This window comes from Symphalangus syndactylus, chromosome X, assembly GCF_028878055.3.
Source record: "Symphalangus syndactylus isolate Jambi chromosome X, NHGRI_mSymSyn1-v2.1_pri, whole genome shotgun sequence".
Classification (NCBI taxonomy): domain Eukaryota; kingdom Metazoa; phylum Chordata; class Mammalia; order Primates; family Hylobatidae; genus Symphalangus; species Symphalangus syndactylus.
The window spans coordinates 20,063,437-20,080,853 of NC_072447.2; the positions used below are offsets into that span (position 1 = coordinate 20,063,437).

The 17,417-nt window shown below is 39.3% G+C and overlaps 2 protein-coding genes across 7 annotated transcripts in view; one reads left to right on the forward strand and one right to left on the reverse strand.

The window, feature by feature from the left end:
• The window catches only part of LOC129475227 (neuroligin-4, X-linked), a 342,496-nt gene that overhangs the window by 106,695 nt on the left and 218,384 nt on the right, over nucleotides 1–17,417 (reverse strand). The window lies entirely within an intron of this gene.
• Nucleotides 503–1,006, forward strand: LOC129475229 (NADH dehydrogenase [ubiquinone] 1 beta subcomplex subunit 4-like). The gene has a single exon (XM_055267363.2). It carries the CDS (start codon nucleotides 544–546, stop codon nucleotides 910–912), a length of 369 nt encoding a protein of 122 aa, XP_055123338.1. The 5' UTR covers nucleotides 503–543; the 3' UTR covers nucleotides 913–1,006.

Below are 17,417 nucleotides of genomic sequence, written 5' to 3' on the forward strand. Positions count from 1 at the left end.
ATATGTATTGATATTCTCCCATGAATCAAAGGGATTTTAATAAAGGTTGATTGGGGAATGACTTGCAAGACCTATAAGCAAAATAAAATTTTCAAAATATGCTTACAAATTAAAAAAAAAAGGTAGTATATATTAAATGATCTGTGTTTCATAGTTTTAATATATATCACAGATTTATATTTATAATACAAAAATTTATAAATTATACACATTTAATATATAAAATTACATATATGTGTGTGTATATATATATATATATAATAGCCTTTCCATGTGGCAGGGACTCTTACTAGCACTGTTTGTATAGTAACTCTTTTGATCCTCAAAACACCATAAGACTCAATTATTTTAAAGATGAGAAAAATGAGGCCCAGAGAGGTTAAGTCAACGAATCAATAACACACAGCTCATGAGGCTCTAATACAGCACTGGTTTTTGCCATAGGTAGAGAAACCTGAAAGAAAACATTGTGTGATGTGCCAGTGTGGTCAGTAGCTAGAACTCCCATCTGTTGCAGGCACAATTGTGCCCTGGGTCACCAAGATGTCGTTCCCAAAGTATAAGCCGTCGAGCCTGGCCACTCTGCCTGAAACCCTCGACCCAGCCAAATACAACATATCTCCGGAAACCTGGCGGGCACAAGCCGAGCGGTTGGCCATAAGTGCTCGCCTGAAACGAGAGTACCTGCTTCAGTACAACGATCCCAACCGCCGAAGGCTCATCGAAAATCCTGCCTTGATTCGTTGGGCCTCTGCAAGAACAACAAATGTCTATCCTAATTTCAGACTCACTCCTAAAAACTCACTCGCGGGAGCTGTGTGTGGATTTGGGCCCCTCATCTTCATTTATTATATTATCAAAACTGAGAGGGATAGGAAAGAAAAACTTATCCAGGAAGGAAAATTGGATTGAACATTTCACCTCTCATATTAAGTCTGGCAATGATGACTGTATGTATTCCTGCCTAAATAAATCATCTATTAATCATTAAAAAAAAAAAAAAGAACTCCCATCTGTTGCTCATATATAAGTCCTGTGGAAATCTAAATTCCTCTGCTTTTAATCTCTACTTAGGTATAAACATAAAGTGGAGGAGACGCACATCCAAGCTGCCTTAGTCTAACTTTCCTTAATACAACATCTTTAAGCCCTTTGTATTTTTCTCTGATATTTCCAGGTATGCTCTCTCTTGTTTAGGAAACTCTCTCAATTTATGAAATGTAATTGTGCATCTTTAGGCCGGGCGCAGTGGCTCACGCCTGTAATCCCAACACTTTGGGAGGCCGAGGCGGGTGGATTACCTGAGGTTAGGAGTTCAAGACCAGCCAGGCCAACATGGTGAAACCTCATCTCTACTAAAAATACAAAAATTAGCTGGGTGTGGTGGCAGGCTCCTGTAATCCCAACTGCTCGGGAGGCTGAGGCAGGAGAATCCCTTGAACCTGGGAGGCGGAGGTTGCAGTGAGCCAAGATTGTGCCATTGCACTCCAACCTAGGTGACAAGAGGGAAACTCCTTCACAAAAAAAAAAAAAAGAAAAAAAAAGACATGTAATTGTGCATCTTTTTATCATGTCCCCTATGGTTCCTTTAAGAAAACAATTTTATTCAGACACCTTTTTCAGCACCTAGCACCATGTGTATGAAACACTTGGCTGACACTATCACGAGATATGAAAATGATTTTGTGTCATGTTAAATTGTTGGTAGAATGTGCCAAAGAATCATTCCCAGAAGCTCTGATGACTCAGACATACAACCAAGGCATAGTAGATTATTTTTTCCAACAGCTAAAATGGCACAGCCCCATGGCAGTTGCATTTTAAACATTGGGAAAAAAAAAGAGGAAAAAAAGATCATTCTCTTGGCCTACTTGCTTTGAAAATGTGGCACTCTTTAGAAAAATTAAATACAAAATATAAGTAGAGAAATTGATACGGGGTGCATGTTTTCGAAACTTTTACCGAAAATAGGACTTCAAACATTTTATAGGGCATATCTGCAATGTGCAATTGAAATGATCATAGGTTCATTTTAATAAAATGCAAATGCATGGATTGGTGTTAAGTAGACTCTACTGAAAAATCTGCACAATTTGCCCACTCGGTGCTGTAGAAAGCACTGCACCTCTCTGCTTTGTACTCACGCACTGTCGTCTCCCTTGTTGTAGAGGAAGCTTCTGAACAGCCTTTTCCAGCAATGAGCCTGAAAGCAAACTAAAACCCAAGTTGCCACCAAGATGACCTAGGCCTGAATACCCTCGCTGATCTTTTGTGGTTAATCAGTCACAGTTGGTTCTGAAAGAGAAGAAATAACTATTTTTTCTTTCTACTGTTGCCCAATGGCCTTAAGTTGCAGCTTGAACACTCTTGTGCATGCACAAACTCTCCCAGCTGGTTTAAATGCTGTAGGATTAATTTTCAACCTAAATAAATCTAAGTATAATTTTCTGTATCTAAAAACCTAAAAAGCTGTCAATCATCTTGTTTTCTAACCTGTTTCTCTTAGAATCTTTAAACATATTTTGAAAGTTCAGCCATGCTGTCACTTTAAAAATAAGTATGATAACTTTGGCTTCCTTGCTCACAACCTTTGTAAAATAAGCAGTATGCAATCATCAGAAACAAGAAAATATGAGATTAATTTGTTAAATAAGGTTTATTTGTGCATGCTTCTGGCTCTCACAAACTAGAATCACTTACCTGTTAAAAAAACTAAGGTTGAATGCATGAAAATCAAACTCAATAACTAAAAGTAAACGATGAGATATCTTTTGTCAATATTTTTCTTTTGCATGTCATCAGGTTCTTCAAACCCCAAAAGAACAAATGCACATGAGTTTATCCCTTGGTGTTTCAAGGGCATGTATTAGATTTGCACTATTATTGCTGGCTAGCTCTTGGGGAATTTCAGACCCTACTCCTGAATGTGGCTTGCACGTTCAATTGCCATTGGAAGAAAACAAGAAGTAGGAGCAATATTGTTCTATGGAGTTTGGCTGCCACAGAAAATGTCATTACTCTGCAAAAATTAACCTAAGCCCTTTGTTCTAGGCAAAGATGGCCACAATGATCAGAATCAGAGAACAAATGTATCAGTGTGGACAAATCTGAATCAGCCATACAGAATGTAACAATAAAACTGGGAGTCAAAGACATTAATATGGGCCATCCCTATCCAAGCCAGGCCCATGGACAAAGGGGTCCTAGGCTATAAATGGAATTCTCCCATCCTTAAGATGCCTGCATCTCTCCAATGGAGATGGCATCTGCTGACTGGCCACAGAAGATGCCTCCCAGTAAGTGAGTTACACAACTCCTCTTTTTTCCAGCTTTCCTGAATTCTAAAGAACCTGATTAAAATTAACTCCCACTGAAGATTGTGTTGACCATAGGATGTCTCTTTTCTGCAACAAATAAAATATTGGCATTTGGTTTCTTAGAAAAAAGCCTGGAGATTAATGGGCTAGACTCTCCCATATAGTCTATGTTGAGACTCCAGTATTATCTCCAACCCCTGCAAGATTTGAGGCATGTTACTCAGTTTATTTAATTCTCAGTTACTCACAAAAGAGAAAAGTAGCCCCTGCTGGTCAGCAGCTGACCTGGTAATGTACCCTAAGCCCTGGCAATGCTGGGAGTTGGTCTGTGCCTTGCAGCTAGCTAGGTTGTGCCACTGTCCTGTTGAACAAGAAAAAAAAAAAAAATCATGGAACAGCAACACCAGGCAAAATGCCTCCAGTCTCTTTGGTAAAACATAGCAAGAATCACCTTTATTCTAGTTCCTAACAAGTTACCCATATCAATCTGAGACCATCTCAGCCTGGACTTCATTGTCCATATCACTATCAGCATTTTGGTCAAGGCCATTCAACAAGTCTCTAGAAAGTTCCAAACTTTCCCACATCTCCCTGTCTTCTGAGCCCTTCAAACTGTTCCAACTTCTGCCTGTTACCCAGTTCCAAAGTCACTTCCACATTTTTGGGTATCTTCACAGCAGCACTCCATTCTCAGTAGCAATTTCTATTATCATGCTGCTAATAAAGACATACCCGAGAGTGGGTAATGTATAAAGGAAAAAAGTTTGACTCACAGTTCAGCATGGCTGGGGAGTCCTCAGGAAACTTACAATCATGGCGGAAGGGGAAGCAAATATGTCCTCCTTCACATGGTGGTAGCAAGGAGAAGTGCCGAGCAAAAGGAGGAAAAGCCCCTTACACAATCCTCTGATCTCATGAGAACTCACTATCACGAGAACCACCACAAGATTCAATTACTTCCGACTGGCTCCCTCCCATGACACATGGGGATTATGGGAACTACAGTTCAAGATGACATTTGGGTGAGGACACAGCCAAAGCATATCACCATGCCACCTAGTAAAATGGCCAGGCAAGTTTAGACATACAAAAGTGACTATGTGAACTGTATAAACCAAGTCAAATGGAGTAAAACTAAAAGAGTCTGTGTTTAGTGTAGAATCAGTGGAAATATGTGAGGTTCAATCAACATGCTTACTAAGAAATAGCATAATTTAAATTACTTCTTGTGATGCTTAGAAAGAGATACATTCTTTAGAGCAAATTGCTGACTTATAAATCACTATCATAGACAATTGCTGGAAGAAAATTTTCCACTTGCAGAATGAAGTGTGCTCATGAAAGCTACACCTACTGGTTTTAGATAGTTGGGGTTTGAAATAAAAGCATTTAATTTTTCAATTTTAAAACAATCATGTTGTGGACCATTTCAGAAAGAACTAGAAGAATCTGAGAGCCTGGGAGCTTATTCAGAGTCATTTTTTTTTTAAATATGGAAACCACTAAATGTACATTCACCATCAAATCCTGCCCGAGCTCTTGGGAAGGTAAATCAGCTACTGATAAAACTTTGTTGCAAACCAGAACTCTATACAGACATAAAGGAAAAATCCAAGATAGAATACACTGATTTTATTTTCTAATAGTAGAAACATTTAAACATTGTTGTTGTTGTGTTTTCATCTCATTTGAAAACAAATGCAAATTTGACAACATGAGCACTCGCCACTAAGGGGTGTAGAATCTATCCAACTGGTTACCTAAGACACTTGAAAGAACTAGTAGGATATCTCTTTAATTCCCATGTTAGTGTAGAAGCTCCCCTAAAATCAGGAAACGTGTAATGACTTCCTGTGGGGGGTGCATGGCAACATATTCAAGCTAATGTAGAAGACATTTGAGGTCGAGGCATGGAAAAATACTGAGGCGCTGTGTGCATGTTGTTCGTGCATGAGACTAGAACTCCTTGTCCCTGAAAACAGGACAGGGAGTAGTCTGTGTGATAAGGAGTGCTGAATACAGCCTCCTAAGAATGTGGTTTGAGTGTTTTTTACAAGGTCATATGTGCCTCATGACCCAACCGCAAAGAGCCACCTGGTGGATGTCTTTTGTTCATGTGAATTGTAGTTTAAACAAGCTCTCTCGGGCCGGGCACGGTGGCTCACGCTTGTAATCCCAGCACTTTGGGAGGCCGAGGCGGGCGGATCACGAGGTCAGGAGATCGAGACCACGGTGAAACCCTGTCTCTACTAAAAATACAAAAAATTAGCCGGGCGTGGTGGCGGGCGCCTGTAGTCCCAGCTACTCAGAGAGGCTGAGGCAGGAGAATGGCGTGAACCCGGGAGGCGGAGCTTGCAGTGAGCCGAGATTGCGCCACTGCACTCCAGCCTGGGCGACAGAGCGAGACTCCATCTTAAAAAAAAAAAAAAAAAAAAAAAAAAAAAAAAAAAAAAAAAACAAGCTCTCTCAATAAATATTCAGGTGGATGGTGGATGGATCTTGAGGCAGCACTCTCTCAGAAGAGCTGTTCCCTGCCCCGTTCAGTTGGAATTGTCTGAGTACTTCATTCTCAGCGTTCACTGCAGCTATAAGCTGCACTTGCCTGTTTACATCTGAGCTCAAAAGACATTCATTAAATTAATAAAAGGAGATTTTAAATAATTAAATGTTTTTGAACTTCCACACAAACGTGCCTCTTGCATACCTAAAATAAATACAAAACAGATAGGGACAGGAGGCATGGAAATTCTGGGCAGAAGAGAGCAGGTTCCCAGTAAGTGCTCCACCCTCAAGCCAAAAAGCAACCACGGCCCAAAGTGAGAATTTACATTCCTGTTTTCCCACTCGACTCCTGCCTTTTCCAAAACCACCCATGGCCTGCCCTGCACCACATCCTGTGCCCATAAAAACTCCAGGCATAGCTTGGAAAGGGGAGAAGCAGCTGGACATCAGAGATTATGGTTGGACATCAGAGAGAAGTGGCTTGACTTCAGAGGGACAGCTTGATGGCATAGCTTTGGAGAAGATTCTGGCCGGGGATGATGGGGCTCCTGGGGAAGATTATCTTCCCGCTCCATCCCATTTTCAGTTCCCCTTCCTGCTGAGAGCTACTTTCACCAGCAATAAAATCCCCTGCATTTACCATCTTCAATTTGTTCGTGTGACCTGACTGCTCCTGGACGTCAGTCTGTTGCGGGATCAGGAGGATCAGAGAGAGACCTCGGGGTGTATACAGGAGGATATCTTTATTATTGAGTGCACTCAGACCCAGCAGACTCAACGTCCAACGACTGGGCCCGGAACAAAGACAGCACTTGACTTTCACACACACTTAACAAAAGGGGGTGGGCTAGCTTGAAGTAAGCTTACAGTGCCGTGAAAGCAGGGATACAGAGGCAGGACAAACTGAGGACTGCATATGACCATTGCCAAGCAACCCAGATGTCTGTTATCTAGGTTTTGCTCTAAAGTGCCTTGCACTGGTTTATTTCATAACCTTCACTATGGTGCCCAAGCAGCTGTAGTTCAGGCCTAATCAGGCTTCTCATGACCTTCGTTGTAGTTTTTAGATAAAACAGAATACTTGAAGTCATTAGTTACAGAGAACAGGAATCTATAAACTCATTCCATAAAACAAAGGAAAATTTGTTTTTCTTCTCCTTATGTTGAGGGAGTGCTGGGAGAGTCTCCAGAGCACATTAGGTAATATTATCAAGACTTTTCCTGGGTCTGGGCTGTGCCTGTTGTGCCTCTGGGAAAAGTCAGCCTAATACAGGAAAACTTATTTCTCCTTCTTTTTGATTTTATTTTTCTTTAATTTCCCACCTCAGGACAAAAACTTGCGTGCCATGAGTGTGGGTGCAAAAGGCTGTCACACTGACCCTCCACTGAGCTGTTAACACTTACGCTCTCTGCGGATGGCAAAGCCAAACAGGCAGTGTAACACTTCCTCTGGGGCTTCAGGGGTTGTGGGCTACCCTCTACTAGATGCTGCCATGGGGCTGGTATGGAGCTCATTCTTGCTGGTGCCCAAAATTGCTCGCCCTGGTTCCTGTACCTGCTCACCTGTCCTTCCCCTCCCACAAGGGGTGGAGCAGCGAGTGAGTAGGGTTCACCCCCGCTGGCCCCGAAGCAGCCGGCTAGTTCCAGCACCAGTGCACTCCAGTTCCCACCTGTGAAGGGGTCAGGGAAATATCCTGTTTCATTAAGAAACTTTTAAGGAACTAGTAGGGTCTCTGTTTATTTCCCATGTTGGGGTGGAAGTTCCCTAAAAACAAGAAACGTGTAACAAGTTGTCTGTTTACATCTGACCTCAAAAGACACTTATTAAATGAATGAAAGGAGATTTAAAATAATTAAATGTTTTTGAACTCCCACACAAATGTGCCCCTTGCATACCTAAAATAAATACAAAATCACATTTGTTAATTATGAATTTTGTGTTTCTTTGTGATCCCATGTTCTGTCATTTTACAACTACATTTAAAATATAAAAAACAACTTAAGGGAAAAATGAAAACAAAACTTTCCTCATACACTAGATGTTTCTCAAATGGATACTATCTCTTTTGATGATAGCAAGAGTATCTTTACTCACAAACATCAATATGTTAAGCACATCATCTATTCACAGAAATAGTACAAGTTACAGAGAGGAAATGAAAACAAAATGTTTCATTTGATAGGAATGGTGAAGCAGGAAATGAGAAGAGTAGAAAATGAACAAAGCCATGCTTTTCTTTTTCTATCACTAAGCATTAAGTGATGCCAATTTGTTATTTTCTTCTTGGAACTGCATGGGTAGGGTTTTAGAAGCCGGAAACTGCTGGATCAAATAAGGTTCTTGGCTTATGCACTCCCAACGCTGTTTCCCCCATTCCCTGGGGCTTCAAGATCATTCACACAAAAGGCATGCTTTTGAATATTCAGTAATATTTTCTCCTGCTGGTAATTTGCTCTGCAGACTGTAATGCTTCACGTTCCTAAGGATTGGCAGAATGTTGCTCTTTAGGGATAAATGTAGCCCACTGAGAAGAGGGTCAAGATGAAGGATCAAGATGCAATTAGATGTTTCAGAATTTACATGAGATATTATCCCATGTGCCTATCAATATTGCAATCCAGCAAGAAAACAACACTTGGTTAGATGTTTCTGGAACTGCACTAGTTTGCTTATCCTGATATCACAAGGTAAGTGCTTCTTTCAATTATATTTTACCTTCAGATTATTTGTAAAAACTAAAACAAATTCAAACAAAACAAACTACAAAAGTGAGACAAGGCAGTGAATGGGGATTCTGTCCCAATGCAGATCCCGGGGATTCTCTTACTGGCATGATGAATGGTTAACAGCTACGCTGCATTATGGAAGTAAAATGCATTCCTCCAAAAAATGGACCAACGAATACATAGCTTGGGCCTTTAAGGTCATGTCAACCAATGGTTGAAACCACAAGGGATACATGCCATCTGACTGCCAACTGTCATCAATATAACAAAGACATTTGAGACGGGGATGTGTCTCTGAGTGGCATTTAGCTTCCTCCCAGAGAAGTGAGCCTTGACTGTCTGCATTGGAACCGTCAACACACAGCCCTGGGTGGTCTTCACTACCCAGCTGTTGGGTCTCAGAAACCCATACTTCAAAATATGGCACTTTGATGTGCTGAACTGAAGAAGAAGCCTCAACGTCTCTCTCATCTTCTCCCACTCCCTCTTGTCTCTCAACCCTCTGTGACCCCCAAAGCACAGGAGAAAGTTGTTTTCTGAAGTTGTTTATCTGCCTAAAGTCTGGACCCATCAAAGAAGAAAACAATGACCTCTGGTCCCTTCCCTGAGATTCCAGTAACTGAACTCATATCGCAGGAAGAAAGAATGGAGTCTGTCAACACACTTGGACAGACTTTTGTGACAAACCACTGTCTGCTCTGTAAGGCCAATAGACTTTGTTCTAAGCCACTGTATGTTCTTCAAGCCCACTTAATTCCCCTAAAAATCATTTACTATCCCCCTAACTATCATCCAGGAGTCCTCACCTCCCTTTCCTCTAGGAATTAGAGTATATAAGCATATCTACCCCATTAAGATATTGGGTAATCAGTCTCCTACTCCTTCCTGCCAAGCTATCCACATCAAAGGAAATTCGCATGCCTTTTCTTCAATTAATCTGCCTTTTTAAGTTGATTTTTCAGTGAACCCTCAGAGGGGAAAGGGGAAGTTTCTACTAGGTGCCTACACAGCCAACAGCTTTGACCAAATCTTACAGGATAGATTTTTGCACAGTGCTCAAGCTGAAGCCAGGAACAAAGCACAGGTTCTATGAGTTAATAATGATGAGAAAAAAACTCAAGTCTAAGGGGTGAAAAATAGGAAAACCTGTCACCTTAATACAGTGTGTATTTTCTACAGTGGGAAAGAAAAGGTGTGGGCAGATATCTAATAGTTGCATATGCAGCTGAAAATATAAAGTAATCTAAATACTAGATCCAAATGCCAGATTAACGATTCTTGCAGTAAATATCATCCACTAACAGTCCCAAATTTTATTATAAACCAAGTAAATGTAAGTAATGTTTTGGCATGTGGTTTAAAGAGTGAATAATTTGGGCAGATGTTAAGAATACACTTAACGTTAGAAAAACTAGACCAAAGTTAGACATCAAACATCTTTATCATCCTAAAAACAATTTCATCTTCCCAAATGTGCTTCATTTCAAACGAGCTATTTTACCCACCTCTCTGCAGCACGGGACTTATCTGCGGTCTTGTAACCAGAAATTATATGGCACTAAAAAAGATTACCAACTTTATCTTTCCCTTCTCTGTTAAAAGTCATCATTTTTAAGTAATTATAATAAAAAATGAAAATGAATGACATTTTGAAAAACGTCAAAAAGCAGCATATGTTGGCAAAGATGCTGAGAAAAGGGTACAGTTATACACTGTTGGTGGGAAGGTAAATTAATACAACCTCTATAGAAAACAGTATGGAGATTTCCCAAATGACTTAAGATAGAAGTACCATTTGGCCCAGCAATCCCACCTGTGGGTTTCTACTCAAAGGAAAAGAAATGGTTCTATCAAAAAGATACCTCCACTCATATGTTTATCACTACACTATTCACAACAGCAAAGTCATGAAATCAACTTAAGTGTCCATCAACAGACGACTGGATATATAAATGTTTATATATACCATGGTTTTTATATCCATGGAATACAACCCAGTAGTAGTCATAAAAAAGAATGAAATTATGTCTTTTGCAGCAACATGGATGAAACTGGGTGGAGGCCATTATCCTAAGTGAAATAACTCAGAAAGTCCAATACTGCATGTTCTTACTTATAAGTGGGAGCTAAACAACAGGTGCACGTTAACATACAGGGTAGAATAATATACACTGGAGACTATAAAGTGTGAGGAGGTGGAAGGAGGAGGAAGGGGCATGAAGGATGAAATACTACCTACTGGATACAGGTTCCACTATTCAGGTGATGGGTACAATAAAAGCCCCAACATCACCACTATGAATATACCCATATAACAAAACTGAATCTGTAACACCTATAAATTTATAAACATTTTTAAATAAAAAATAAAAGGCATATAAAAGCAGGTTTTCTTAAAACATTTTATTTTGCTCTTAAAATAATTTTATTTCTTAAAACACGTATTTTGTTAGTAAGTACATACATTTGCTAACAAAATAGTGGAAGCAAATACAAAATATAGCATGTAGCTGTCAGCCCAGGGCCCTATAAATGGCATGCTTGCATCATGTAACTTCTGACCATATGACAAATGGAATGGATAGAAACTAGACACGTATAAAATTTTCTCCTTTCTACAAGTTCACAGTTTCAAAGACATTTCCTAAAGTCTTTCCCTGGTCAAAAGCATGGAAATTTAATTATCAACTCAAGTTTGCTCTGAGATCAAATGGAGACACTGGGGTTGTCAATAGTCAAATTAAATCCTAAGCTAAAATGCCCCTGAAAGTAACAGATAAGGAAGAAGAGAGCCCTGGGGACAGTTTAGTTTAGTCTTCCAAGTCAGGATGCTGTGGGGTACGATGACATGTTTTGTTTGATTGTTGTTTAGTTTGTTTATATGCTCCTTTCAGGACCTTTTCTACACTTTTAAAGAGAGCATTCCAGTGAAGTATATGACAACTTCGGACTTTATTTTTCTTCTACTTAAGAGGAAATTCACACAACATAAAGTGAACCATTTTGAAGTGTACTGTTCTGTTCAATGGCATTTAGTACATTCCCATTTTTGTGAATCTATCTCTAGAAATTTTTCATGTTCACAAACTGAAACTCTGTAACCATGACACGCTAATTCCCTATAGTCCTCTTCCAAGCACCAGCAACCACAAATCTACTTTCTGTCTCTATGAATTGAATCCAAATATCCATCAAATGAAAAATAGATAAACATAATAGAATGCGGTCTATCGTACAATGGAATAGTATCCAGCCATAAACCAGCATGCAGTACTGACTGACACATGCTACAATGTGGATGAACCTTGTAAACCTTGTAAACATTTTATTAGGAGAAAGAAATGAGATACAGAGTGTATGATTTCACTTATATGAAATGTAAGATTATGTGAATACATAGAGACGGGTTTTTAAAAGTTACTTTATTTTCTACCACTCAAAAATTACCATGTCCATTCCAATATTGCAGGATATGAGATACTGAACATGCTCTAACATGGTGATGATTACATATAGTCAATTAATCACAGATACCATAATGATTTATTTTATTGTGATATAATATAGAGAATACGAAATTGATCATTTAAACTATTTTTTGGTGTATAATTGAGTGGCCTTAAGAACAGTCACATTATTGTCCAACTGTCCCCACCATCTATCTTCAGAACATTTTATACCTTTCCAAACTGAAACTCTATCCATTAGGAAGTAATTTTCCATTCTCTCCGCCTCTCAGCCCCACACAAACACCATTCAACTTTTTGCCTCTGTGAATTTGACAACTCTACATATCTCATATTGGTAAAATCATACAGCATTTGTCCTTTTGTGACTAGCATGTAGCTTATTTCTCTCAGAATGATGTTCTCAAGGTTTATTTATGTTGTAGCATGTATCAAAATTTCCTTTCTTTTAAGGGCTGAATAATATTCCATTTCAGCAGTGTCTGTGTGTGTACACACACATAAATATACACATATATATCACTTGTTTATCCATTCATCCATCAATGGACAGTTGGCTAGTTCAAAAGTTCAGTTTTTAGCTATTGTGAATAACATGGTTAAGGACTGCGCATACGAATATGTCTTGGAATTCCTGCTTTCAATTCTTTTGAGTATATACCCAGAGGTAGAATTCTTGGATCACATATGGTAGTTCTACGTTTACTTTTTTGAGGAACAGCCAAAGAGTTTTCCACAATGACTGTACCATTTTACATTCCCACCAGCAATGTGAAAGAGTTCCAGTTTCTCCACATCTCCATCACAACTTCTTATTTTATGTTTACTTTATTAACAGCCATCCTAATGGATATGATCTCCATTGTCTAAAAACATGATTTCTTGTGTATTATTGAGAATGTCAACAATTGAGATTTTCAATGTATTGGCCCAGGCTCCTAAGACTCAACAATGAATGAAACAAACAACAATTCATGCCCTTGAAGAGCTGACATTTTGGTGGGTGGGTACCGATTGGAAGAAAAGCAATTGAGTTGCAGTATAATTGTGGCCAAGATGGAACGAGTCATAGATTTGACTGGAAATTGGATCCACTTCTGCCACTGGCAAGTTTTGTGACCCTGACCACAAGCCTTCATTTCTTCATTTTTCAAATGTGGTTGGTTGTCCAGGCCCGTGGGAACACATATGAAGACATAAACCACTTTCACAACACCGGGGGCCCCTATTTCAGCCAGATCCAAGAGAATCTGCTCTCTGTTCACAGCATGAACACATCTAAATCAAACTCTCTATCCTGCATTTTTCTTCTGTTTCATCTCTTCTTACATTTTCTTTTCAGGCTCTATGGCGATTTGAATTTGAGACTCAATTCCAAATGCATCTCATGTCCAGTTATTCCAATGTGATGGAGAATCACAAAGTGCAGCAAGTGGGATATATTGCTAACCATGAATAAGAGGTTAGAATGTCTTGTTCTGATTAAGAGCAGTCAATTAGGGCTAATTTCCCGTAGGAGTACAGGTAAATATTATCTTGCCTATAACTTGCAGGTGAGTGACTACAAAACTTGCATTTATCTAGCAACCTTCAGTACCATTCTGCTGACTGCTGACATCAGGAAATATCCCCTTGCTGCCTAGTTAGTGTTGCTGTCATGAATTCGAGGGTGGGAGTGGGGGTGCTTCCTGCTTGTAGACCCTTACCTTTAGACCTCCTAGATCTCCTCTATGCAATTTAAAATGGTAGCCCCTAGGCTCAATCAGCCTCCAGGACTCTAACAAAGACCCTTCCATCTGTTATAATTGATGAATGGGTCCGTTGTTTAGTGATCCTACTGCCTTCTGCATTAAGTATTTGAATTATACTTTTTGGACAATATGAATATCTCAAAGTTCTTTTTATTTTATTACTATTATTATTATTATTTTAGATGAAGTCTTGCTCTGTCACCCAGGGTGGAGTGCAGTGGTACAATCTCAGCTCATTACAACCTCCGCCTCCCAGGCTCCAGCGATTCTTGGGTCTCAGCCTCCCAAGTAGCTGGGATTACATGTTTGTGAGACCATGCCCAGTTAATTTTTGTATTCATAGTAGAGATGGGGTATTGCCATGTTGGCCAGGCTGGTCTCAAACTCCCGGCCTCAAGTGATCCACCTCCCATAGCCTCCCAACGTGCTAGGATAACAGGCGTGAGTCACTGTGCCCAGCCTCAAATATCTTTTTCTACATCAATTTAGGGATTACTCATTTTGAATTGCAATAATCTCTATTTACCAAACAACAAAAGGAAGCTTTCAAATTTGAACTTCAAATGAATAAGCTCAGGATAAATTACAGGCAAACACTACTAACTTCCTATCATTGGTGTATTCAAAAGTTAAATGAAAATTCCACTACAAATTAAAGAATAGTAAATGGGACTCATTAATAATATCCTATTTGTACTCTTCCATCCATATCTTAAAGTGTTTAATAATTTATTAATCTATACTTGCACCAGAACTATTATTCCACAATATAAAGTATCTCAGAGTCAAGAGACTTTCCTAAATATGATAATAAAAAAGAAAGAAGTTTTGGCACTATAAAAACCTGCTGTTAATCTTACCCACAAGATCCTTTATATTTAAACCAATAAGCTTGCCAACCTGTGGCAAACGAGAGCATTCATGCTGGCCAAAAGTAAAGCAAGCTTATTTCCATTCAAATGAATGAATCTCTACCAATACCCAACATCTCAAATTCAGAAATATATATATATACACACATATATATCTACTTCTACAGTAGGAATCTCTGGCATCATCCTAGTAAACTTTTTAAAAGTCTAAAGAACTTCTCTATAATGGCCATTTTTATTTTCACCAGCCAAACACTCTGCTGGAGATGCAATAAGATGATACCATCTGAAAGAAAAATATCTCTCCCACCGATCAGTGAATTAAGGTCTCATGACGTTTAGGTATCGTTTTTCTCCATCGAGGTCCTGTAATCCATGGCCTAAAATTGGATCTTACCAGAATATAGGTCCTACCACCGGCAGGGGTCAAGGCAGCATCTGTGAATCAGACACCATTAACACCATCTTCTGGAGAACACCTGACTTGTTTGAACGTTATGTAATCGTTACTCACCTGTCTTTAAAACCAGGAAAGGATGTTACATGATCTCTTCATGGTACCGTGGGGTGAGGAAAAAGTAAAAATAAAAAATAACACCATCACACAAATCTTGGGTTCTGGCAAATCAGATATGTTCTAAAGAGAAGGCTATGAAACAGTTGAGTTTGAAAAAAAAAAATGAGGCATTACAAGGCCATTGATTTCATTAAAAGTCCATGAGTCGTTTTAAAACTTGAGATATATTTGAATAAGACCCTTTTTTTAAAACCTGCATTAATCTTTGATTTTAATTTTTAGGAACCTCCATTTTCAGATGGCACATGCCCAAATTGCAATTCCAAGGCAGAGCATTAATGAGCATTTGTAATCAGATCTAATAATAGAGGGAAAAGAAAGAATATAGCAAGGTAAAAGGTTTTGCTTTATATTTATAGCCTGTAATTTAAGAAGGAAGTGTGAAATACAGCTCTGCGTATTGCTGGAGCAAAAGCACAAGTTTTGTGGCCAACGGGGAAAAACGCTTTTACTCCTTGTCAAACTGATGGAGAAGTTTTAAAGGCTCAGGAAATAAACTTTTAGATCATGCATGACTACATTATTTGGAAGTAAAGAGGATGCAAGAAGGAGATGAAGAATCCCAAACTGTCCTTAGATCTTCTTGCCAGAGTGTGGCCTAGTAAGGAGAAAGCCAGGTGGCATCCTGAATACATTGGTTGTGCACACATGTGTAGTGAAAACATCTGAAACACCTATATTCATACATATATATTGCAATAATGATGTGTTGGGTGGAGTGGGTTGAGTAATATCCTCCAAAAATACATGTCCACCTGGAAACTCAGAATGTGACCCTATTTGAAAATAGGGTCTTTGCAGATATAATCAGTTAAGGATCTGCAGATAAAATTATCCTGAATTGAGGGTACAGCCCTAAATCCAATGACTGGTATCTTTATAAGAAAAGGAGATGACACATACAATAGAGGGCAGACAGCCTAGTGAAGATAGAGACAAACACCGAGGCCACCAGGGCTGAAAAGGCAAGAAAGCATCTTTTTCTGGAACTGCCCAGGGAAAGGCAGCCCTGCCAACACGTTGATTTTGAACATCTGGTTTCCCAAACTATGAGAGAGAGTAAATTGCTCTTGTTTAAAGCCATCAGATTTGTGGTCATTTGTTATGGCCGCTCTAGAAAACTAATACATGGAGATTACAGGATCATTTAGAAAACGTGCCAGCCAATTGCAAAATTCAGCAGAACTCTTAGAAAACCATGGTTTATGGTCTTTTCATAATGAGACATTTAAAATACCCACGGAAAGACCTAAAGAAAAAAAAATTCTACCGCAGAGCTCTACTGTTTTGCTTTTATAACTCTCACAATCTGTTAAAAATATAAAGATACGTAGATTTTTGTAAACTACAGGTTTCAATTCAAGATCAAATGCATGCCACAAATATAAAATATCTCCATTCCAGCTAACTATGTGTAATGAATTATGATACAGGTATACATAGGTATTTCAGGGAACATGGAATCTTCAGTGTATGTGAAAAAGACACAGCTGCTGAGTTTAAAGAGTGGAAATAAACACGGTTTACATGAAACTGGGCATTCACTGATTTTGAGAATCAGCAGTTCACTCAAACTAAAAAAAAAAAAAAAGAGTAAATAGATTCACTCCTTTTTTAATTAGCTTGCATTTTGCAATTTGGAGTCAAGAATCCTGCAACGGCTAATCATTCAGAAACTGCTTATTGTCTAGTAGACACTAGGGAGAGAAAGGTAGTATGAGCTATGACCAAAGCCCTCAAGGACCTTAGAAACTGGTGTCAGGAAGCACACCTATAACCCCAGCATTTTGGGAGGCTGAGGCCGGTGGATCACTTGAGCCTAGGAGTTCATGACCAGCCTGGGCAACATGGTGAAACCCCCTCTCTAAACAAATATAAAAATTAGCTGGGCGTGGTGGTGCATGTCTGTAGTCCCACCTTCTCAGGAGGGTGAGATAGGAGGATCAATTGACCCAAGAGGCTGGGACTTCAGTGAGCTGTGATCATGACACTGCACTCCAACCTATCTGAGAGAGCGAAACCTCATCTCCAAAATAAAATAAAAATAAATCAATTTTAAAAAGTGAACATCCTGGCCAGGCACGGTGACTCATGCCTGTAATCCCAGCACTTTGAGAGGCCAAGGAGAGCGGCTCACGAGGTCAGGAGATCGACACCATCCTGGCCAACATGGTGAAAACCCGTCTCTAGTAAAATACAAAAAA

Coding starts and splice junctions, on each gene's coding strand:
- LOC129475229 (XM_055267363.2), top strand. CDS start 544: ATGTCGTTCCCAAAGTATAAGCCGTCGAGCCTGGCCACTCTGCCTGAA.